Consider the following 23,668-nt stretch of genomic DNA (forward strand, 5'->3'; position numbering starts at 1 on the left):
TGGGCTGCTGCACCTGGTGATATAAGCTGGGACTGGCGGTGGCTTGGTCTGAGCCAGGCTGTAGCACCTGCCAGCAAATGCCAAGATTGTGAGTGGGCAAACTGACTGGGCCACGGCACACTGGCATGCACATGCATTGGGCACTTCCTTACTGGATTAATGCTTCCACTGTTGACCGTGAGAGCTGGGACTGGGGTTTGCTGGTCTAGGGATGGGCCAGACTGGGCTAGGCTACTGCACCCACTGGTGCACATGAGAGCCAGACTGGGCACGAGGCAGCCAGGCTAGGCTATAGCATTTGCTTGCAAGTTCCGGGATTGGGTGCGAGTCTTGTCAGGCTGGACTGCAGTGCTCCCTGTAAGATTTGGGGCTGGGAGCAGTCCTGATGGTAAACTGGGCACTCCTCTACTGTGCCTCAGCTCGCATTAGTGAGCCTGAGAGCCAGGGCTGCTGGAGGTGGACCAGGCTGGTCAGGGCAGCAGCACCCCTCAGCTTATGTGTGGACCAGAACTAGGGGTGGGGCGGGCTCAGCTAAATGGCAACACCCATGGGAGTGTTACAGGAAGCAGATGGAATGCAGAACGGACCAGGCTAGGCCTCAGCATATGCTGGCACATGCAAAATCTGGGGCTGGGAGGGCCTGGTTTGGATTTTTGGAAATCTCCCTGACTGGGCTGCAGGACCCACTGGTGTTTGTGAAGATCACCTGTGGCCGGCTGGACTGGGCGTGGCAGTAGCACCCATCAGTTTGCATGAGAGAAGAGGCTGGGGTGGAATGGACCAGTTAACTGCATTCCCTGCCATGTACATTGGCTCAGATGATGGACTGACCCCGACCCTGCACTGGCTGGTGTATGCAAGAGTCAATTCTGAGGTCACCCCAGGCAAGTTTTCTTAGGTGGTTATACTCAAACCCTGACTACAGGGTCTGACCTTGGAGTGCGTGTATCAGGACTGGACTCCTTCAGTGCTGCTGGCTGTGCAGTGGACAGCAGGCCCAGATGTACATAGGGGACATGACAGCTGAGCTAGGCCAGTAGAAGAGGTCGAGTACCTCAGCAGAGATGACGAGCAGGACAGGTTGGACAGCTGTGCTGGCCAAGCTTTGTAGCATGTTCCTGGGCCTGTGGATGCACTAAGATGGACTTGGTCAGATAGTAGATCTTGGGAAGATTTTCTTAACCCTGGAGCAGTGAAACTGACATCTCAGCGCTGCTGAAACCAATCAAATAACATTTTCCAAAAAAAAAAAAAAAAAAACCACAAAAAAACCCCCGAAACATTTCCCTTTTGGGGCTCTAGGGCATCATCAAAAGAGAACCCCCATTTCTGAGTGCTGTAGTTTGACAGCAAGGAGCCACCCTCTCCCCTTCCTCCCCTGTGTCACACCTACCTTCCTCCACACCTTAGCGGGATGTCTGCTGTCAACTGTGTAAGCGATATCCAAAGGAAACCTTGGGCACTAAGTATCTGCACGGGCACAGTCCACCTGGGTGTCATGATGTTCTGTAATCACATGGCTACGTACCAATGCATAATGCAGTGGGGCCTGGGCCTGCCTGTCAGAACGAATCCTCCTGCCGTCCTCCTGCACCCTGACCCGTGTGGGAGACTGAGGATTCCCACCGGTGGCCCCCGAGCCACCAGCCGCTTTTTCAGTCCCCACCCCCAAGCGCAACAGTTTGAGAGACAGAGCTACCTGCGTGTCTGCCACTTCACACTAGCCAGGACTGCGTCAGGCTGAAGCAGGAGACGGGAGCTCCCTGCACGTCTGCCACAGGGTGCCAAGACCCAGGGAGAAGGAGAAGGATGGATCAGATGTGTGAGGCAGAGCCTTGGAGACGGGATGCAGGCATCTCAGTGGCTGTGGAACTCGCTGTGCCACAGTACCTGCCCCTCACAGGTTTACTTGTGCAGTGGGCATGTGGTCCAGGGGTTAGGATGCTGCCTCCCGCATTGGTGATGCTCCTGGGTTTGGGTCTGTCAGTACTCTTCATTCCCGCCTCCTGCTGATGTGGCCTCTGGGAGGCAGCAGGTGGTGGCACAGTGGTCAGGTCCCTGCCGTCCACAAGGGGGCCTGGGCTGAGCTACTGGGTCATACTCCAGTCTGGCCCAGAGCTGGCTCTTGTGGGCATTTGCGGAGTGAGTGAATCAGTAGTGAGAGACTGATGTTTTTGAAACATTAGCTTGTTTTTAAGATGCAACTATTTGAAAGTGCCAGGGAGGCTCCAGGAGGGAAGGAGACCCTCTGCATGCTGCTTCACTTCCTGGATGGCTTCAGTGGCCAGGCCAGGTCAGAGCCTGGAACTCCATCCCATCACAGTCAGACACTCAAGTCATCTCCGCTGCTGGCCCGGACACTTTGGCAGGGAGCCAAGTCTGGGACAAAGGAAGCAGGACAGCCCGGCCTCCCAGGTGGGATATATGCTCGGAAAGCTGCAGCTGAATTGTGCTGAGCCCCAGGGTGTTTGCTGGCGACTGAGGAGAGTTAGCTTAGAAGACCAGTATGGAGCCCCGTGGGCTGGATCTGCTTCTGCAGGGGCTGGTCAGTTTTAGCCACCCATCAGAGGGCTCCCAGATGCAGCAGCTGTGCCACCTGGGTGAGCAGACTGGGGAGCATGCCCAGGGTGCTGAGCCAAGGGTTTGGTTCCTACTCCTCCACGCCCGTCAGTTTAGTGTGTGGGTAAGTTCCTCCTGTGGATTTTCCCACCGAGTTGTGATCAGTAGCATCATCCTTGCAGGCACATGTTCCCAAGATCACACCAGGGCAGGCCTTCCCAGGTACAGCTGGGAAGAAGCTGTGAGCAGTGAAAGGCTGAGAGTGAAGCCAGCTCCAGGAGAACAGCTGTAACACTCAAGAAACCTGGAGAAGGAGCAGTTGACGTGATGAGGGTAGTAATGGATCTGGCAGCTGCTGGTGCAGCCATTTCTGTTGTGTTATTGGAGTAATTTTTGTAGCTGGCTGTTATAATCGATATTAAGATAGAACAAGATCGGTTATTTGTGGGGGCTTACAGTGTTTTTATGGTTATGTTTGGCTTGCTTCGAGCAGGCCTACTAGTTCTGTGGTTGGTTCAAGTTACAGTGACTTCAAGGAACCGCTAGCGGCTGCATCCCTGGGGCTCCTAAACCTTGTCTTTAGAGGGAGAGAACCAGCTGGCTTCATGTTGGGCACTCTGTTTTCTCTAAGTTTTTCTTGCATAGAATTTCTCAAACAATTCTAGCAAAAGCTAAACCTAATCCAGATACTTGAATTGAACCCACTGCACACCTACCAGTAAGGCTCAGGTGAAGAAGACCGTGTGGACAGGGCTGCAGAGCAGCACCTCCATGCGGTGGCCCCATGAGCTCACAGGAAGGCCGAGGAGAGCCAGCTCTCTGACCTTCAGTGCACGCTTGCTGTGTGCCAGACCGAAAACTTAGTTCCACCAGTGTTAGTGCACAGAGATGCATACTATAGTAGCAGGCGTCACCCAGACCTGAGGCTCAGCCACCTCACACAGTGTTGGTGCACCTGAGACTCAGCCACCTCACACAGCGTTGGGGTGCACCTAAGGCTCAGCCACCTCACACAGTGTTGGTGCACCTGAGACTCAGACACCTCACACAGTGTTGGGGTGCACCTGAGACTCAGACACCTCACACAGTGTTGGTGCACCTGAGGCTCAGCCACCTCACACAGTGTTGGGGTGCACCTAAGGCTCAGCCACCTCACACAGTGTTGGTGCACCTGAGGCTCAGCCACCTCACACAGTGTTGGTGCACCTGAGGCTCAGCCACCTCACACAGTGTTGGTGCACCTGAGGCTCAGCCACCTCACACAGTGTTGGGGTGCACCTGAGACTCAGCCACCTCACACAGTGTTGGTGCACCTGAAGCTCAGCCACCTCACACAGCGTTGGGGTGCACCTGAGGCTCAGCCACCTCACACAGTGTTGGGGTACTGCTGGGACTTGTCCTCACGGAGAGAGCCTTGTGTTGCCGTGGACAGAGAGTGCGTTCTCTGTGGCATCATTTCTATGGCAACCTCTAAGAAGCAAAGTGGCAGCGAACAACAGATTAGCAGTTGCCAGAGGCCGAGAGTGGGGGAGAGGTCAGGGGTGTTGGGGCAGTCGTTGCTGTGAGAATCTGGCGTTTGTTAACGTTTGTAGGTCTGGCTGTCCTTCACAAGTGAGTGTTGCTGTGGACATGTGCTGGTGGAGCAGTCAGAGAGATTGAACTCTGTGATTGCAACACAGATTGCAGCTGTGTGGTGATTTCACGGTGACGTTCTTGTGAGGGACACGACGAGCGTGTCCTTAGGTGTGCTCTGCAGGAATCTGCTGTGTGCGCTGTTGGTGTGGGCTGCTGGCTGGAACACGGCACGGGCAGGGCTGAGCTGGGGCGCCGAGCAGACTCTGCTGTCATGCTTGCATCTCACACCTGCTGCAGAGTTCTGGAATGACAGCAGGGCACTGTTACCCGACAGGAAGCCCTGCCGTCGAGAGCCGGGTGTTTGCAGGTGCCCAGCCAGAACTAGCAGAGGCCTCAGAAGACCAAAGGCTAGCCCCTACTGTATTTACATTCAGGGCTACTAGCTGTTTTTCAGGTCGGTGGCTCAGCCTCCTCCTCAGGAGGACAGTGTGTGATGATGTCCACGTGCATGCTCTTGCAGCAGATCTGGTGATCGGCCTGACCCTCAGGTGTGGACCTCAGTTGGGCACTTGGTTGTGTCAGGTGGGAAAGGCCCGGGCAGTGGGGCTGCTCTCAGCCTCCTCCCCGTTAAGTAACGTCCTTGTATTGTGTTTGTGTGGCTGGCTTCCAGCATCTTCTTGGTATGCCGAGCCCAGCGTCCAGTAGCCTCAGGCACGGAGCTGATGCCTCCAACAGGGCAGGGGAGGCGGACAGCACCGAGGGAGACCCCTCCCCCCACAGCAGCAGGTGGCTTGCCTTGGGAGCCCTAGCTTTGGACTTGAGCTTGAGGGTGTGGCCTGTCTCAGAGTCCCCACCTGTGGTTCTGCAGGAAAGAGCATGCTCGGTACTTGTTGCCACATCCTGTCTTCAGTGCAGGGAGCAGGGTGGGGCACACGTGGGCTCCTGCTGTGGGTTTTTGAGTCTCACTTGGTGGGCCCACTCCTGGCCTCCCAATGGTGGGGACAGTGGTGAATCCGGACAGTCTTTCCCTGCAAGACCCTCGTGCAGTAGTGCTCAGCGTGATGCGCAGAAAGCAAGAAGCTTCTTGGAGGACAGCTCCGTTCCTTCTTGGTCGTAATAACCAAGCGAGAGCTCCTCCCCAAGGGCAGAGAGAAGCCGCTGGTCTGAGTGCCCTGCCACGACCCTGTGCCCCTGGCACTGCCTGGCCCCTTAGCTGTGTGGAGGTGAGTGCCCTGTCTGGAGAAGGGTCTCCTGAGCCATTCCCTGGCCCCTCAGCTGTCATCACTACCATAAAGGAAGAGACTGCTGCAGATTTTTTTTCCTGGCCATGAACTGACAGCCATCTTGTGCTGGACAGGAAGGGACCGTAGTGGCAGGACATTGGTTCTGGGAGGCTCTGCTGTGTCTCAGACCCTGGAGCTGTGCAAAGAGGAAGGTCTGAGTTTCCCTGTTTTCTCTCAGTGTGGCCTGCTGCATGCTGTCCTTCCCTGGGCAGGGCTGTGTGAGGCCTTGCATGGGGGGGGAAACTGGTAGAGGATGGCCCAAAGCCTTGGGACCCTGTGCCCACATGAGAGACCTGGAGGAAGCTCCAGTCTCCTGGCTTCTCACTGGCTCAGCTCTGGCCATTGAGGCCATTTGGAGAGTGAACCAGCAGATCTTTCTGCAAATCTCATCTGCCTTTTCAATAAAAATAAATGATTTTTTTTTTAAAGAAACCAAAGAAAGACTGAAAAGGTATTTTCCATTCGGTTTTTAAATGATTGAAGAATCAGGTGTGTTGAGAGAACAGAGGGAAGCAGGCAGGGGAAGATAGGTTGAAGAGTGCCATTGGTCAGGGTGCAGCCAGGCAGGCGGAGCAGCAGGCGCTGCCTGAATCAGGTCGTCTCATTGTGGGGATGAGCCAAGCAAGGTCCCAGATTCACAGGGCTGGAGCTGGGGGGATGGCGGACCAGAACTGTTGGCCTCAGACAACCGGGCCGGCTCCTTGGTTTGGACAGAGCCCATTCAGGGAGACTGCTTCCCAAGCCCTCAGTGAGCCAGAGAACCTCCCTTCTCCCAGACCAAGGAGGCCGTCAGCAGTGCTGGACCCGCACGGGGCACCCCTGGGAATAGTGCAGGAAATGCAGTTAGTGATGTGCAGTAAGGTCTGAAACTGCCAGAACACGGCAGAAGGCAGACTTGGGCGAGAGCAGCACAGGTGTGGAGCGTCGGGAGCAGAGACTGATCCTGTGTGCTGGAGCTCTGTGGTGTGGACCACGAGCAAGGATCAAAAGTAGTCAGAGTATGGGTAGGTGAAAATGTTCACATACTTGAAGCAGCATGGACTGGGAGAGAGTCTGTTGATATGTCCATGTTGTCCTTCTGCAGCCGGGCCTCTCAGATGCAGTCTCTGGCATCTGTGAAGGTCAGCACAGATGTGACAAAAAAACAGGCGTGCAGTGGGCTGGCTGCGTGCGGTGGGTCCCGCATCCCCATGCAGTGGGCTGGCTGCGTGTGGTGGGTCCCGCATCCCCATGCAGTGGGCTGGCTGCGTGCGGTGGGTCCCGCATCCCCATGCAGTGGCCTGGCTGCGTGCAGTGGGTCCCGCATCCCCATGCAGTGGACTGGCTGCGTGCGGTGGGTCCCACATCCCCATACAGTGGGCTGGCTGCATGCGGTGGGTCCCGCATCCCCATGCAGTGGGCTGGCTGCGTGCGGTGGGTCCCGCATCCCCATGCAGTGGACTGGCTGCGTGCAGTGGGTCCCACACCTCTATACAGTGGGCTGGCTGCGTGCAGTGGGTCCCGCATCCCCATGCAGTGGGCTGGCTGCGTGCAGTGGGTCCCACATCCCCATGCAGTGGCCTGGCTGCATGCAGTGGGTCCCACACCTCTGTACAGTGGGCTGGCTGCGTGCAGTGGGTCCCGCATCCCCATGCAGTGGGCTGGCTGCGTGCAGTGGGTCCCACACCTCCATACAGTGGGCTGGCTGCGTGCAGTGGGTCCCGCATCCCCATGCAGTGGGCTGGCTGCGTGCAGTGGTGCTCCGGCCAGCAGAGCCAGTAACGTGGACATGGCGAGGATCAGGGGATGAGGCACCGACAGGAGACCAGTGATGGTGGAAGTCTCTCCGAAGTCTCCCTCTCTTGCCCTCTCACCTCTCCTTGTTTACTCTTTCCCCCACACCCTCATTAGCAGGATATTGGGTACAGCTGAGTCCAAGCCCATTCCCTGTAGTGCTCAGCTTAACCAGTGCTAATCAACTCCTTAGCCCACAACACAGTGGGTCCCACACCCCCATGCAGTGAGCTAGCTGTGTGCAGTCGGTCCCACACCCCAGGGCAGTGGACTAGCTGTGTGCAGTGGACTAGCTGTGTGCAGTGGGTCCCTCACCCCAGGGCAGTGGACTAGCTGTGTGCAGTGGACTAGCTGTGTGCAGTGGGTCCCACACCCCAGTGCAGTCAGAAGGGAACCATGTGGCTCACATTGGTTGAGACCTGTGCTAGGAGAGGAGCCTCACCAGGAGAATGTTTTGTGTTAGTCTGTGTGTTAGTCCTAGAGTGCAGGAGCCAGGCTGCTGCTGAGCCAAGTTATCAAGATGGAAGACCAGAAAAGGCAGGAGCCTGAGGAGGGCAGGCTCCAGGGTGGGTCCGCCCTCGTCTGCAGAGGCCCAGTTCTGTCAGTCACTACATTCTTAGCCCTTTGGGATTTGGTGGGGTGGGCCAAGTGCTTGGGAGCAGCTGTGGGCACCAGCAGATGGTACTGCTTGGTTCTCAGAGGTGCTCATGGTTACAGTTGTACCTGTATATGTAGTTGTCTTCTGTGCCATTCTGTCTTCCAGCCATGTACTTCTACATGAACATCCTGAAGTGGGAGTGTGTGATGTATAATTATATAGGAAAATGAAAAATATGAAACATTTTCCTGCCAAAGAATTTACTTTGGAAACAAGAATGGAGTGGCACACAAGTGATAGGACAAGTCACTGTAGACGCCCAGGTTCGAGGGTGAGCCCAGATCCGTGGCGAGGGTGGCTCACAGAGGCACTGGCGGGTGGCAGAATAAGAAGAAAACCCAGCCCACGAAGCTGCCCCTGAGGGAAGCCCGCCAGGACAAGCAACGATGCAGGGCTGAGAGGAAGCTAGGTAGGTCTCAGGGTGGTCACGAGTGCCTGGGAGGCTCAGAGCACAGCTTGGCCTGGTGGGCATGGTCAGCCAAGAGGTTGAGACAGAGAGGTGGTTGCTGGTGAAGACCAAGAGGACAGAGCAGGGAGAGGGAGGGGGCCCATTAGTGGGAGCCCTTCCTTCCGGTCACTGCGCTAGCCGTCTAGCCTTCCACCTGCCTCTTCATCTTTGGGTGGCAGTGCTGTGAGGGGGAGTGGCTTGGTGCTCTCGGGGATGGAGAAGGTGATGCCGAGAGGAGTCAGGGTGCTCCTCCTGCCACGATGTGCCAGTCCTGGCTCCACAGCCCTTTCTGCATTCCACATGAAGGACGCCCAAGTCGTGTTTTCCTTTGTCAAATCATTAGTGTGTTGCCTTAGTTTTTCTCTTTCTTCCTGCAGTTACTTTTTTGTTCGTTTAAACTTTGGAATGTATTTACAGGACATTGCCGGAAAAAGGTGAGCTGGGATGGAGGGCTCGTATATACCCTACGTCCAGTTTCTCCTGTAGCCGAGCAGCGAAGTTGGTGCAACACTGAGGCATTTTGTTGGGCGGTCAGGTTTCTTTAGTTTTGCCTACAGATGCTGTCTCCCAGGATTCTGTGCGGAACACTGTCGGGCAGGAAGCTGTCAGGTCTCCTGGGGCTCCTGCTGGCTCTGACACTTCATCGGACTCCATCTGATGCCTTAATAGCTGTGGAATCCTGGCCCAGCAGGTTGTAAAATGTCCTCCAATTGGGATTTGAAAAACATTAAAAAAATTCCTTTGGAAGGCAGAGATAGAGGGAGATGTGCCATCTGTTGGTCATTCCCTAAATGCCCACCACAGTCGGGACTGGCCAGGACAGAGCCAGGCTCCTGTGTCAGTGGCAGGGATCCGGCTGCTTGCAGGGTGTGCGTCCGCAGGACGTTGGAGCAGGCCAGGACGTACACCCAGGCAGTCGGATATGGGCTGTGCTCACCTTAAGCTGTCCCCCGCTCTTTTTTTCAGTTTTAATTATTTTTTTTTAATGATTTCAATATGATTTATAAATAAAATTCTAGGGACATAATGATAATGTCTTCCTTTCCTCGGCCTTCCTCCTGTCTGCTTGTTTCCCTTGTCTCTCCCTCTCTCCCTCTCACTCACTCTCATGCTCTCACTGTCTCACTCTCTCCCTCTGTCTTTCCCTCCCTCCCTCTCTCTCCTCTCCCTCTCTCACGCTCTACCCTGTCTCGCTCTCCTTCCTTCCCTCTCTCCCTCCCTCTCAGGGTCTCCCTCTCCCTCTCTGCCACACTCTCTCCCCTCTCTCATTCTCTCTCCCTTTCCGTCTCTCCCTCTCCCTCTCTCTCTCACACACACACTCTCTCTCCCTCTTTCTTTCTCTCCCTCTCTTCCTCCCTTTTAGCTTTTGAAGCAACACATTTTAAATTTGTGTTACAGTAAAAAGGCTTAGTACTTCCCCTTCTTGCTGTCAGTGAGTACACGAAGAAGCTGGCAGTTGCGACTGTCACGTTGCCTGTGTGTGGTGTGCCCCGCCAGCCTCAGGCTCCTCTTGCTCCTGAGTGATGCCCGTCAAGGCGCTGGCAGCTGCTCCTCTGGATCCCCTTGTTGCGGGGAGAAGTGTTTGAGGGGTCTCCCAGATACTTCCTAGTGACCCTGTCTGAAGCGGGGTGCTTTCCTGGTAGGGAGCTGCCTCCGTGCTGTCTCCAGGGAGTCGGGTGAGCCTGACGGGGCCTTTGCTGCTCTTCTTAGCAAATGAACCTTGTTGCATCCTCCCCACTGCAGATGCCGGCCCCCGCGAGACCTTGATGCATTTTGCTGTGCGCCGGGGACTGCTGAGGTTGACGTGGTTCCTGTTACAGAAGCCGGGTGGTCGCGGAGCTCTCAGCATCCACAACCAGGAAGGGGCGACGCCTGTGAGCCTGGCTCTGGAGCGAGGCCACCACAAGCTGCACCAGCTGCTCACCCAGTGAGTGTCCCCTCCCCGGGTCCAGGCCCACCGCGACTCAGCCTGCTGCTGTTGAAGGGGTGTAGCCCAAGGGACACCCGCACGCCCTCCACCTGCCACCTCTCCCTCCTTCCTGCTCTTTGCCCCTCGTGTGTGTCTGAGCACGGAGCCTGAGTCTTGTCTGTAACATTGCTGGTTGAACACCAGAGGAAACTTCCTGTACCATGCGTGCGCTCTGTGCCTCCTGGATGTGAACGAATGAATTAGAGACCCCTGTGTCCACATTCTCCTTCTCCACAGGAAGTCTGTGGGGTGACTGAGTTTTGGTTTGAGTGTGTTTCTGTGATTGGAGGAAGGTGGACGTCTCCTGGCATGGATACGGTAAAGGGAGCTGGCCAGTAGGGGTCCTGTCCGGTAGGGGTCGCTTGGGCCTCTGCTGACCCACGGACGGATCATGGGGAAGAAGACTTTCAGGCCTCAGTAGAGTTTATCTTTCTTAAACAGAGAAGTGAAGGGAGTGAAACAGCCACCAGTTTTTACTGCAGTGTTTATAAAGTCCGTCATTTCAGGAATAGCTTCTCTTTCGGCTGCAGTGTTGACTGGTTTTGTGGTTATCATCATCTTCCCAACAAGTGATCTGAGCAAGAACAAGCCCCACTGGACCTGTGTGATTTACCAGGGGAGGGACCGTTGTGAGTTGAGTTTGTGTCTCCAACTTCTCAGGAACGTGCTCCTGCCAGGCTTGATTTGGCTGTGTTTAAGTTTTCCATTTCTGGCTGTGTGTGAGGTGATGGGGACGGAGCAGGGAGAGCTCTTGGGGTGCCGGCCACTGGGCAGGCAGTTTTCTCCTGCAGCTCCTGCCATGATGCCTCTCGGGAGCCTGGGTGAGAGCATTGTGAAGGTAACTCGGGCACAGCTTGAGGGAAGCGAGTGTGTGCTCTTGGGGTCTTTCTGCATGCTTCCAAGCACCACTCCGTCACATGTCATTTGCCTCCTGGTGGAGAGAGCTGGACAAGGGGGGACCCAGCTGAGGAGCCATCCGATTGCACTGATGGTGGTGCCTGCGCTCTGGCTTCAGAGCTGCCCCTGCTGGGGCCTTCTGCGCTGTCCTGACTGGAGGCCCAGCCCAGGCTGAGTCCTGGCCTGCTCAGCGTGGGAAGCAGGCCATTCCCCCAAGGCCCTGGGTCCTCAGCTGGTACGCTAGGCTGGGCGGGAATTCCAGCCAGAAAGGGTTGCTGTGACTCAGTGACCTGTTTAGGTGTGCATTCGCCACACTCTGTGCCCATTCCATTGTCCATTTCCAGAGCCTTGTCCTTGTCCTGTCAGGAAACTCGACCCATGCCTGAAGGACCGACTTCCAGTGCAGCCTCTTCGCGGCAGCCCCCCGGCCACCTCTGCTCTCTGTGCCCCCAGGGCGTTTTGTGTCCTGGCTCCCTCAGCCCCTCGGCCCCTTGTCCCCTGTGTCCTGTTTAGGGCTGCCTTCTCAGCCTTCAGCCTTGTTGTCATGTGTGCCAGGGTAGTGCAGGATTTTACACTGAACGTTGCAAAAGGGTAGACCGCAGACACTCGCGCTATGACAGTTTCTGAGTGACGGGACAGGTTGGTTGATTATCTAATTGATACCCATGTTAAAGTCAGATTTTACTGCATACTGTCATTCCGGTTTACTTGAAGAGAGGCTGTGTGGTGAGAGCCAGAGAGCCTTGTTCTTGGTTTTTTTCCATTTGAAATGGTATATTCTTTTTTTTTAAAATTTATTCATTAATTACATTGTATTATGTGACACAGTTTCATAGGTACTGGGATTCTCCCCACCCCTCCCCAAACCCTCCCACCATGGTGGATTCCTCCACCTTGTTGCATAACCACAGTTCAAGTTCAGTTGAGATTCCCTCATTGCAAGCATAGATCAGACATAGAGTCCAGCATCTTATTGTCCAGTCAAGTTCAACGGCTTCTTAGGTATACCCTCTCTGGTCTGAAGACAGAGCCAGCAGAGTATCATCCCAATCAATTGAAAGCTCCAACATACTATCAGCAAAAATTTACATCATTATGGAATTAATTGACATAGTAATGAGTAACCAATATGTTAAAAATAAATGCGAGTTCCCAGCCACCTTCTGTGACCACCTCATTGACATTTCAATTTTAGTTTATACACAACATATAACACAACATACATAACATAACATGTTATACATAACATCATATCATCTTAAATTAAGGCAAACATGTGGTATCTAACCTTTTGGGATTGGCTCATTTCCCTTAGCATTATGGTTTCCAGTTTGACCCATTTGGCCACAAAGAACTGCATTTTGTTTTTTTTAATAGCTGAGTGGTATTCCATGGAGTAGATGAACCATAGCTTTCTTATCCAATCCTCTGCTGATGAGCATTTTGGCTGCTTCCATGTTTTTGCAATTACTGATTGTGCTGCTGTGAACATAGGGGTGCATGTTGGTTTCTCATAAAACAAGTGTTTTGGATATATTCCTAGGAGTGCTATTGCTGGATCATACGGTATGTTGAATTTGAGTTGTTTGAATATTCTCCATACTGATTTCCATAGAGGCTGTACCAGCCTGCAGCCCCACCAGCAGTGGAGTAGGGTTCCCTTTTCCCCGCAACCTCGCCAACAAGTGTTGTTGGTGCTTTTATTCATGTGGGCCAGTCTTACACTGGCGTTAGGTGGTACCTCATTGATGTTTTAATTTGGATTTCCCTTATTGCCAGGGAACTTGAGCATTTTTTCATATGTTTATTTGCCATTTGGGTTTGTTCCTTTGTGAAGTGTTTGCCCATTTCCTGTGCCCATTTCTTGAGTGGCTTGTTTGTTTTGGCATTTTGGTTGTTTTGTAGATCTTTGTATATTCTGGAGATTAGCCCTCTATCACCTACAAAGTGCGCGAAGATCTTCTCCCATTCTGTGGGTTGCTTTTTTGCTTTGTTGATTGTTTCCCTTGCTGTACAGAAGCTTCTTAGTTTGATGAGGTCCCATTTGTTTATTCTGGTCTTGATTGCTATTGCCTTTGGTGTCCTTTTTAGGAAGTTGGGACCTACCCCTAGATCTTGCAGAGTATTTCCAACACTCTCTTCCAAAAGTTTGAAGGTTTCTGGATGTAGGTTTAAATCTTTTATCCATTTAGATTTGATCTTAGTGTATGGTGAGAGATGTGGGTCTATCTTTTTGTTTCTGCAGGCTGTTAACCAACAGCATTTATTGAACAGACCTTCCCATTTGCCTGGATTGTCGTTTGTCTTTTTGTCAAAGATTATTTGGCTGTATCTGTGTGGGTTCCCTTCTGGTGTTTCTATTCTGCTGCATTGATCTTCGAGAGCCATGTTCTTGCTTGGTGGCCTGTGTGTCCTGGAGCAGGGGCCTTTCCAGCCCGGGTCCACACTCAGCTCTGCGGTGCCTCCGTGGTAGAGCTGTTGGGACCAGCCAGAGGTTGTGCGAGTCAGTTCTGTTCCATAGCAATGCCATTAGTGATGTCAGAGGTCACCCAGCTTGCGACAGGGTATCGTCTAGCAAAGAGGACTGTCAGGTGGCTGGTGGGGAGTCCGGGGCGTCTGAGGAGCTGTGGAATTGGTGACTCAGGTGAGCTTGCAAAGCTCTGTGCTTGTTTGTACGTGGCAGGAGCCAGGGAAGCTTTGAGGTGCAGATGAACCCATGACTCAGGTCTGACCTGAACCGATGCCCGAGCTAGCTCTACCTGCACTCGGGGCCTGTCCCGTTCCTTCCATGTTTGATGGAAATGTTGCCAGAATCCACAGTTACTGTCCGCAAGATTGGATGTCCCTGAGTGGGAAGAAGTGATTCGTGGTGTCCCAGGTGGGCTCCGGGGCGTGCTGGCAGTTGGAGGCAGCCAGGACTTAGTCCGGATGGAGGCCTTCACTGCCAGTGTGCCCCTCTCCTCAGAGTTTCTCTCTGAAGAGCTGACACAGAAAAGCCAGGATGTTTCCGTTTCACTGAGAGCTGTTTTTAAGGAATTTGCTGTCATCAAGTGTATCTGGCTTTTAGCATCTGTTCAGCGAGTCTTGGTCAGCTGCCTGCCCCACACTGGAAACCGTGGTTGGCTACGTTGTGGGTGTTCGGGCAGCCTGTGTGAGATGTGTGTTTTCTGTCTCTTTGGAGAGGTGTGCAGGCTGCAAGGCTGGGTGGAAAGCCACAGCACTGCTCTTGACACACGTTTCAGTTCCTTCTCTTAGACGCTTGCTGAAAACCTGGCTTCCAGGTTGCCTCAGTGAGCAGCTCTTCAAATGTGCACATTCACAGTAGATCCAAGTGCTTTTGAGCAAGATGTTCTGGAAGCAGAGTGGTCGCGTTTCCAAGTCCTCTCAGAGGCTTCCGCGCACAGCTGCAAAATAAGCTCGGAGCCTTTTCTTTGGCTTATGAGGACGACGGGGCAGAAGTAAGCTTCTTCCAAGGAGTAGCTGCCTGTCCCTCACCCGCCCGCCTTGCCAAGCTCACCTCGGTGGCTGTGTGGTGTGGAAAGGGGACATGACGGCTGGAGGCTGCCGTTCCCCAGTGTGACCCCCTGCTTTGTGTTTGCACAGCACTACCCAGGTTCTTCTGACAGCTCTGTGTGGGAGCCTCAGCTGCCCCATCAGGAGATACCCCAAGAGGCTGAGCAGCTCCCCGAGGCCGGGCTGCCCCCAGGTGTCTCCGGCCTGCAGCAGGAGGCTTGGGCGAGGAGTCATGGCAGCACTGGCAGGCTTGTAACCAGGTTGATTGATTTGTGATACAGAGGGTTAGTTTTGGTGCCTTCCCCTCCCCACCCTTGGGCAGATGTTCAACTCAGTGAGTCTGAGGATTCTGTTGTTTTGTAACGTGGAAGCCCTTCGCTGGCAGTGCCAGGACTGTAACCCGCTAGCCTGTTGGACAGTGTACAGTGAGCTTGCTGAGGAAGCGCTTGTGGAAAGGCAGTGCCCGCGTGGGCTTGCTGTGCTTGTTGGGCCAGACGTTGTGCGTCCACTCTCATTCTCATGCCCCCCGTGCTGGGAGAGCAGCGGCAGCTGGCAGTGCCCTCAGCCTGTGAGCTGTTCTGGGGCCGTAGTGTCTGCGGGAGGGTGGGAGGAAGGGCATCACCAAGGCGCTCCAGGGCCGTGTGTCTCGGCACACCTGGTTTCCCTCCCTGCAGCACCTGGGGAGGTGGGCTGGGCGGTGGGTGTGGTCTGTGGCCTGGGCATGGGGAGGCCGTGAAGCTTTTCTCCAGAGTTGTGAAATTGCACAGCCCTGTCTATGGTAACAGTCTCCATGGCAACAGCATGTGCTTTGAAAACAGCTGGTCTCTGAGCTCACTGTAGGCTTAAGTGGGACACGCTGTTGCTGTGGATAAGAGAGTGAGATTGGGTTGGCTCCTTCCATTTGCTTAAAAAAATTCAAGTCTTTAGACACCACTGCATGTAATGTTTAAATTAAAGAAGTTTCCTTAAAGATATAAGAATAGGAAGAATGACTTGGAAATGCTGTCTGTCTGTTAGTAGCAGAAATAGAAGTGATCCTTAGACAAGGATAAAAAGTAGGCGTGTTAAATAAATATTTTGGCTAAAGTCAATATTTGAGTGAAGCTGAATAGCACCAGCATAGAGTGAGGCTGTGTGGTACAAGAATAAATATGAGATAGTGTGAACCAGAACTGCTTTGATGTGTGTGTGTTAGAATGTGGTCGCTCTGAGAACTCGGCCTTTGGCAGAGCAGGGGTGCTCAGCGTTGCCCCTGCAGTACTGCTGGGGTACTGGGCAGCGGGCACATCAATGAGGCCACTCAAAGTTACAGCAAGAGTCTCAGTGACTTGTGTTCTAGAAGGGATTTAGTGAAGTGCAGGACTCCTTCAGTGCCAGGACTGCTGGCTGCTGAACACGGCTGTTTGGACAAGCTGCGTCTCTGTGTGCTGCCGAGAGACACGTACGGGCTAAAGATTTAGATTCTTCAAGTGATGCTGTCCTCACATCGATTAATGAAAACCAAATATATTGGAAATCTCCACTTCCTCCACGCCCCCAGCCCGGCTCCTGGCTGGCTGCAGTCGGGGCAGTCTTACCAGAATGGTAACACTGCTTGTTAAAATAGCAGGACATTGAGCCCCATTTTAGGCATAGATAGTGACGGGTGATGCAAAGGCGGCTGCCTGGCAGTTGCCCCCAAGCAAGGGGCTGAGTTCCTCTCCTTTTCCTGCCAGCACTTGGCTGTGTTTGGGTTGCCGTGGCCCCAGAGCATGCTGTGCCACGTGGCCCCACAGCGTGCCATGCCACATGATCACTGTTCATAGCGCAGCCCTGTGCTCCTGCTTCTTGTAGCGCGGGCGGCATTGCTTGGTTAGGAACTGGTGTGCAGAAGGCTGGTGGGATGAGTGCAAGATGCCCCCGAGGGCATCTCTAACCGCTGCCCTGTGCAGCTTTCTGTCTGCAGTTGTTTAAAGCACACAATTTGGAACAAAGTAGCAATGTTGAGGACAGGGTGACATTTCTGTGCAGTCACCCCAAAAAGGAGTGAGGGAGGAGAAGATTAGGCATGCTAGGGCTGACGTCTGCAGTGCCTCTGTGTGCGGGAGTGCACGTGTGACCATGGTGAGCCTCCGGCGAGTCTCCGTGAGGCTGCCAGGCCGGCGGGCAGCAGGCCAGTTGTTGCCTGGCCCTCCCCTCTGGCGGTGGCCTGTCCAGTCCCATCTCCAGGCGATTATGGTTTAATTTTTACAGGACTCAATGGAGCTTCCCCCCTCCAGGAATTATTTTTGCTTGAGAGAGAGAGAGAGCAAGAGCCCCTAGCCCACAGCTGTTGGGCACCACGTGGGCAGCAGAGACCCAGGCGCACTGCATGGGCAGCAAGCTGGAGCCAGAAGCCATCAGAGTGCCAGGGCTCCATGCCCACTCCAGGAATGCCAGGGCTCCATGCCCACTCCAGGACTCCTAAAGTTGGTGCTGTTGTGTGGACGTGCTTTTATGGAGCTGTTGCAATGGTCCGCTAAGGAGGAAGGAGGCGTCACAGTTCCTGTCAGAGCTGACTGGGCGCTCTGCAGGGCTTAGGGCGGGCAGAGCTGGCTGCTGTCGCCGTAAAGTTCTGTGCTGAGTCCAGCGCTGGAGTAGCATGGGCCTGCGACACTCGGGGTGCACGGGCGCCTCTGTGTGAGTACTGTCTCGGGGCTCCGGGGCTGCAGCACTCTCGGTTGTCCCCGCTGGCTCTTGGGCCTCGCTTCAGCTCTGTGTGGACATCCCCTGGGGGACTTGTGGAGTCAGGGCCTGAGCAGGGTGTTTTTTTTTTAAACAGTTAATTTGAATAGGCTTCAATGTGCTTAATATCCAGGCCTGAATTTTGTTGAGTTGCAACATACAAAGCTAGGCAAGAAGGCGGAGTAGATCAGTTCTCAGTTGTGAAATAGCAAGTGGGATGCTGGGAAATGAAGTCTTGTTAGACCACCTGTGTAAACTTTGGGATTTGGGCCAGTGTATCTCAGAGGAGTCTCCTCTAATTTGTGTTAACACTGCAGTGGAAGGGTTTGGCTGCGGCTCTAGGAAATTCCTGCCGGAGGCTCCTGGATTGAATTGCTGGATTAGCTGCGCATTGCTAGAAGAGATGTGTGCTTTGGTGTGATTAGAATTTAGTCGGAGACTGACCTAGTCGTAGTCATGTTGGGCGGTGGCAGGTCTGCAGGGTGGGAAGGGGGCCTGGGCACACCTTCCGGCCGGCTGGCTTACTGGCTGTGTTGTTGCTCCGGAAGCCCCAGCTCCCTCTCCTGCAAAATGGAAAGGCACTGAGGCCTGCCTCAGGTGGGGAGGGTGAGCGCGAGACGACATTTCTCGGACAGCAGTTTGAGCAGGTAATGTGGTAAGCTTTCTTTTTGAAAAGTGAGAAAATTTGTTTATTTGAAAGGTGTAGTTACAGAGGGAGAGAGGGGAGGGCAGACCTTCCCTCCGCTGGCTCACTGCCCAGATGGTCCCGATGGCGGCTCTTCCTTGTTTGCCCTCCACCTTGTAAGGTTTCCTTATGCAGCAGGAAGGTAAATCCTGCCCTTGTGCGGGATGCGCAGCCCCGCACCCTCTGCACCTCGTGACACTCCTCTTGTTCCGCTGGCCTGCTTCCTGCTGCCTTGGACTTTTGCCGTCGCCTGGCTTCTGACCTGCTCACTCCACTTGCGTCGCCTTTTTCGTGTTGTTAAGGACAGGGGTCAGGTCACCTTCTTGGAGAGCTTTCCTTGACCACCTGTCTGCAGAAGCAGCTGTCCCTCCTGCAGGACATTTTCTGCCGCTTGGCTTATCTGTCCAAAATGAAATTTCTCTGAAATGCAAGTTCCATTTAGTATTGGTCTTGACTGTCTCATTTCTCTTAGCAGTCTATTTTCAGGATCTAAAGTCATATTAATTGATGCGGGAGTCTCTGCTGAGTCTTTGGATAGATGTGTGGCCAGGACCTTCATCTTCTGCTCCTGTGTCACTTGGAGTGCTTGAAATTTGAGCAGAGGAACCACGTGGGGATGACTGGCTTCCAGGGGAAGGGTCCTGGGGGTGCCGTCGGGGTGGGGCCCTCTCCACAGGGCTGGGGACCCAGACATGCTGATGGGACTTCCCTTGGTGCTTGCTGCTTTGGCACTTACCAAGAGCCAGGGCTTTTGTAACTGCTTTGTGTGTAGCCTAGTTCCCTCGTTTCGTAAGATCTGTGTTTGTGTTTTAGACTTCCTGCCGAATAGGTCGGAGTCCCTTGCGCTCTGGTCTGTGTGCGCACTTGGAATGTTTGTTTTTTCGAGACAGCTCTGCTGCTTCAGCTCGAGCGGTCAGTGGAGCGCCTAGATACAGGTCAGCCTCAGGCTCTTCCATGGCTAACCCCATGAGTTACGGCTTGGAATTGCTTTGGAAGCAGTGCTTGGTTGGAAGGAACGCTCTGTGTTTGTCTCCGTGTTCAGTGCACGGCTCTGGGCGGTGCTAGTTGACTGACCTACGTACGCTACTGCTCTGTTCGCGCCCGTGGGCTGCTCCGTGGGAGGAGAGCGGGCGTCCCTCGGAGCGTGCTGCAGCCCCAGCGTCTGCCTTGCCGTGGCTGTCATCGTGCCCTGTGGTTTCTTCATGGGATTGCACGCTGGACGCCGCTCTTAGGTTACAGGTTGTCCTGCTGTGGCTAGTGAGGTGTGTGGGGATGCTTCCGTGAGAGAAAGCCCAGCTGCCAGTGAACTTCCCACATGCCCCCAAGTGCTGGTCAGCCATCCCTGGCACTGCCCATGGCTAGGGGAAGAGCATGTCGTGCCCGGCCTGGTCAGCTGTCCCTGGCACTGCCCCGTGACTAGGTGAGTTGCGTCTGACTGCGCTGTGCTTTCTGTCTGTAGATCCCAGGTTTCATTTTTCTGGTAGTTCATGTTTACAATTTCTGCTGCTGTGACCCAGCGAATGTTTAGAAAACAAACTGTTAGTGCTCCTGGGCCAGTTGAGGAGCTGTGACCTGACACATTGAGGTGCTGGCTGCTGTTGCGGGGGCTCTGTCAGGGTGGGCGCTGCTGTGCGGGGGCTCTGTCAGGGTGGGCGCTGCTGTGCGGGGGGGGGCTCTGCCAGGGTGAGGCGCTGCTGTGCGGGGGGGGCTCTGCCAGGGTGAGGCGCTGCTGTGCGGGGCGGGGGCTCTGCCAGGGTGAGGCGCTGCTGTGCGGGGCGGGGGCTCTGCCAGGGTGAGGCGCTGCTGTGCGGGGCGGGGGCTCTGCCAGGGTGAGGCGCTGCTGTGCGGGGTGGGGGCTCTGCCAGGGTGAGGCGCTGCTGTGCGGGGGCTCTGCCAGGGTGAGGCGCTCCTACACAGCAACACACTATTAGTGAGAGATGCGAATGTGACATTACCTTCTGTTGAGAATGCTTATTTTTCTTGCTGTTTGTTGGCAAGATTGGTCTCTTTCAGTTGTGAAGTGTGGTTAGAGTACTTGGTAAGAAGTACACCCGTTGCGTGGAAGCTTGTTGGGTGTCAGGTGTGGTGCGTGCCTTGCACTTTAGTGACAGTTATTGGAATGTTGCCAGGTGAGCCTGAGGTGGTGCTCCTGACCAGGCCGGTGAGCCTGAGGTGGTGCTCCTGACCTGCAACAGCTGGTCTGAAGGATGATGCTTCCTTGTGACTGACCTTGCGGATTTCTGTCAGCACGCAGAGCTGAGGCATTGCTGCGTGGGCACTGCCCTGCCGTGGGCTTAGTGGTCACTGTTTCTTCAGAGCGCTTCAGTCTTCCGACCAGCAGGGTTGAGTAATTTTGTGGTGTTGAGATTGGGGGAACTGGACCTGTGTGCTTTCTCCTGTGGTTAGGTGAAACTGCAGGTATAGGGCTATCATTTGTCTTGTGTTTTGGCTATATGAGAAAGCTAAAGAAACTTCTGGCATTTTAAAATACCATTATGTTCTTAAAATGGTATATATGAGGGGCCAGTGCAGTGCATAGTGTGTTAATCTTCGGCCTGTAATGCTGGCATCTAGTATGGGTACTGGTTCGAGTCCCAGCTGCTTCACTTTCTGTCTGGCCCCTGGCTGCTGGCCTGGGAAAGCAGTGTGAGATGGCCAAGCTTTGCGCTCCTGTACTAGTGTGGGAGAGCTGGAGAAGCTCCTGGCCCACAGCTCGGTCTACTGTCAGCTGCTGCAGCCTTCCAGAGAGTAAACCAGCAGATGGAAGATCTCTGTCTTTCCCTCTGTCTATCTGTGTATCTCTAACTTTTCAAGTAAAATATTTCTTTTTAAAAAAAGGGTATTTATGAAATACATGCAATTTGTGGCCTTTATCTAAAAATCAATAATGTCCCTCTTTGCAGGCACCGGTCTCCCAAGGATTAACTCCACAGCTTAGCTTGTTTCTCAGAGCATAACAGGATTGGTAATTTTGGCCTGATACATATAGCCACTGGCTTAACTGCAAGTTCCTGCTTCCTATTTGTCAAGTTATCTGCCAGGGGATTGGATAAAACTCAAGGGATTTAGGGTGGCCACGAGAGGATTGGATAAACACTGGGAGGAACTGAAGGGATTTAGGGTTGCCACTACTGGGAGGAACTGAAGGGATTTAGGGTGGCCACTACTGGGAGGAGCTAAGCAGAGTATAAAAGAAAGTCTGGAGTTGCAATAAAGATCATTCTGTCATCGACCGGCATTCGGTGTACTGCGTGTTGCCTTGTCTTGTCTCTCTGCGTTGTCTGCGTTGCAACCCTAGTCCCTCCGCTCGGCTCGGGGTACGTGGCGACGAGGGTGTTGCCAACATCTGTAATTTTGGACTGGCCCTTCTGCTGAAATGGCGTGCAGTGGTGTCCAGCTTTTCTCTTTTTTTTTTTTTTTAAAGATTTATTTAGTTTATTACAAAGTCAGACATACAGAGAGGAGGAGAGACAGAGAGGAAGATCTTCGGTCCGATGATTCACTCCCCAAGTGAGCCGCAGCGGGCCGGTGCACGCCGATCCGAAGCCGGGAACCTGGAACCTCTTCCAGGTCTCCCACGCGGGTGCAGGGTCCCAAAGCTTTGGGCCGTCCTCGACTGCTTTCCCAGGCCACAAGTAGGGAGCTGGATGGGAAGTGGAGCTGCCGGGATTAGAACCGGCGCCCAAATGGGATCCCGGGGCGTTCAAGGCGAGGACTTTAGCCGCTAGGCCACGCCGCCGGGCCCCAGCTTTTCTCTTTCCTCACAGTGGACAACTGCTTTGGGTCTAAGATGGTAACGACTTTACTCGTGAGCCACTTTTTTGTGTTTAAAGATTTTTAAGTTTTTATTGCCAAGCCAGATCTATAGAAAGGAGAGACAGAGAGGAAGATTTTTTGTCCGTGGATTCATTCCCCAGGTGCTGCCATGGCTGGAGCTGAGCCAATCCGAAGCTGGGCCCTCTTCCAGGTCTCCCACGTGGGTGCAGGGTCCCAAGGCTTTGGGCCGTCCTTGTCCTTGACTGCTTTTCCAAGGATGGGAAGCAGGACTGGCGGGATTAGAACCGGCGCCCATATGGGATTCCGGCTCGTGAAAGGTGAGGACTTTAGCCACTAGGCTACCGCTGGGCCCATGGGGCACTTTTTGAGAGCCTGTGATCCTTGCTGTCATTCGATAGCACGGCCTCTGGGTGTGCACCCATGACTGTGGGCACAGGCGCTGGCAGTGGTAGCCGGACTTGTGGGCCATTGCCCATCTTGGACCACCAGCTTTGCAGCCACTGTCCCTGCAGAGTCCTGCAGGTGGCGCGGGGTCATCCGGGGATGGGGACGAGGGGAAGACGCTGATTCGGAGTTTCTGGGGCTGCTGGTCTGGAACTGTGAGGCCTGCAGAGGGCCTGTCATTGCCCGAGTGCTGACTTGACTTGCAGTGGGGCAGAACTGTTTCTCATCAAGGTCTCTTGGACACATCAGCAGGTGCTGGAATGGACATTGCTGTGGCCCATGGAGAAGCTTCTCCCTCCCCGCCTTCAGGTGGCCTGGCTGCTCCGTGCTGTGCTTCCGCCACGAGGTCTGCCTGCAAGGGCCAGCCTCCCAGGTGGCATCATGGTTCTGAAGGCTGTGCAGCCTGGTCCCAGATCCCTGCTGAAGTCCTGAAGTTGGCCAACTGTGCCTGCTGTGTGCCAGGCCATGGGCAGCTTGGCTCCTTATCCTCATCGATTACCACCACAGTTTTGCATAGGGACTATTACTATATATTTTGTAATAGTCCATTCTCAGGTTTTCACATCTTATATATAATAAAATTTGATTTGGCTCATGTGTGTGGGAAACTTCCAGCTAAGGAGTCATTGAGTGTCCTTAACTGTGGCACAGGAATACTGCCAATCTGAAGAATGTGAAGATGGAATGAGTATGCCTGACAGGGCCTGGCAGGGCCTCCATGGCTCAGTAGGTGCCCAGGTCAGGCTGGCTTTTCCCTACCGTAAGTCAAGAGGAATAATAAGAGAATCACTTGTCACCAGGCTGCTGCTGTGGGTTAGCGGGTAAGGCCACTAGCTGCAGTGCTGACGTCCCATATGGACACCGGTTCATGTTCTGCCTACTCACTCCACTTCTGACCCAGCTCCCTGCTGTTAGACTGGCTGATGCAGTGGAGGCTGGCCTGCGCATTTGGACTGCTGCCACGTGTAGAGTCCCTGACTCTTGGCTTTGACTGACTCAACGCTGGGTGTTGTGAGCAATGAATCGAAGATCTGTCTCTCCCTTTAGAACTTTGTCTTTCAAGTCAACAAGTAAAGCTTAACATAAGTTCTCTCCTGCCTTTTAAAGATTATTATTTTTTTTTATTTTGCAAAATTTTGACCTCTGAGGAGCAAGAATAGTACGATGATTGTATATCCTTTATTACTCTTCAGCTGTGTGGGTTTTGTGCTGAGGTTCATTTATGTTCTTGAAAGGTAGATTGAGTGCGAGAGATCCCCTTGTGCGGGCTGCAGAGGTCGGTACCTGTCCAGGCCCAGGTCGGGAGCCTGCGCAGGTGGCAGGACCCAGCCCCTGGGGCACAGTGTGCTCTCGCAGGTGCACCCGCAGGATGCTGGAGAGGAAG

The 23,668-nt window shown here is 54.0% G+C and overlaps 1 protein-coding gene across 1 annotated transcript in view; it reads left to right on the forward strand.

Moving 5' to 3' along the window:
• LOC131480505 (A-kinase anchor protein 13-like) overlaps positions 1-23,668 on the forward strand; it is a 111,784-nt gene that overhangs the window by 65,277 nt on the left and 22,839 nt on the right. Inside the window, exon 5 of the mRNA XM_058665419.1 lies at positions 10,040-10,223. Within this exon, the coding sequence (XP_058521402.1) occupies positions 10,040-10,223 (184 nt within the window). The remainder of the gene's footprint in view (positions 1-10,039; positions 10,224-23,668) is intronic.

The sequence above is a fragment of the Ochotona princeps genome, chromosome 6 (genome assembly GCF_030435755.1).
Source record: "Ochotona princeps isolate mOchPri1 chromosome 6, mOchPri1.hap1, whole genome shotgun sequence".
NCBI classification, from domain to species: Eukaryota; Metazoa; Chordata; class Mammalia; order Lagomorpha; family Ochotonidae; genus Ochotona; species Ochotona princeps.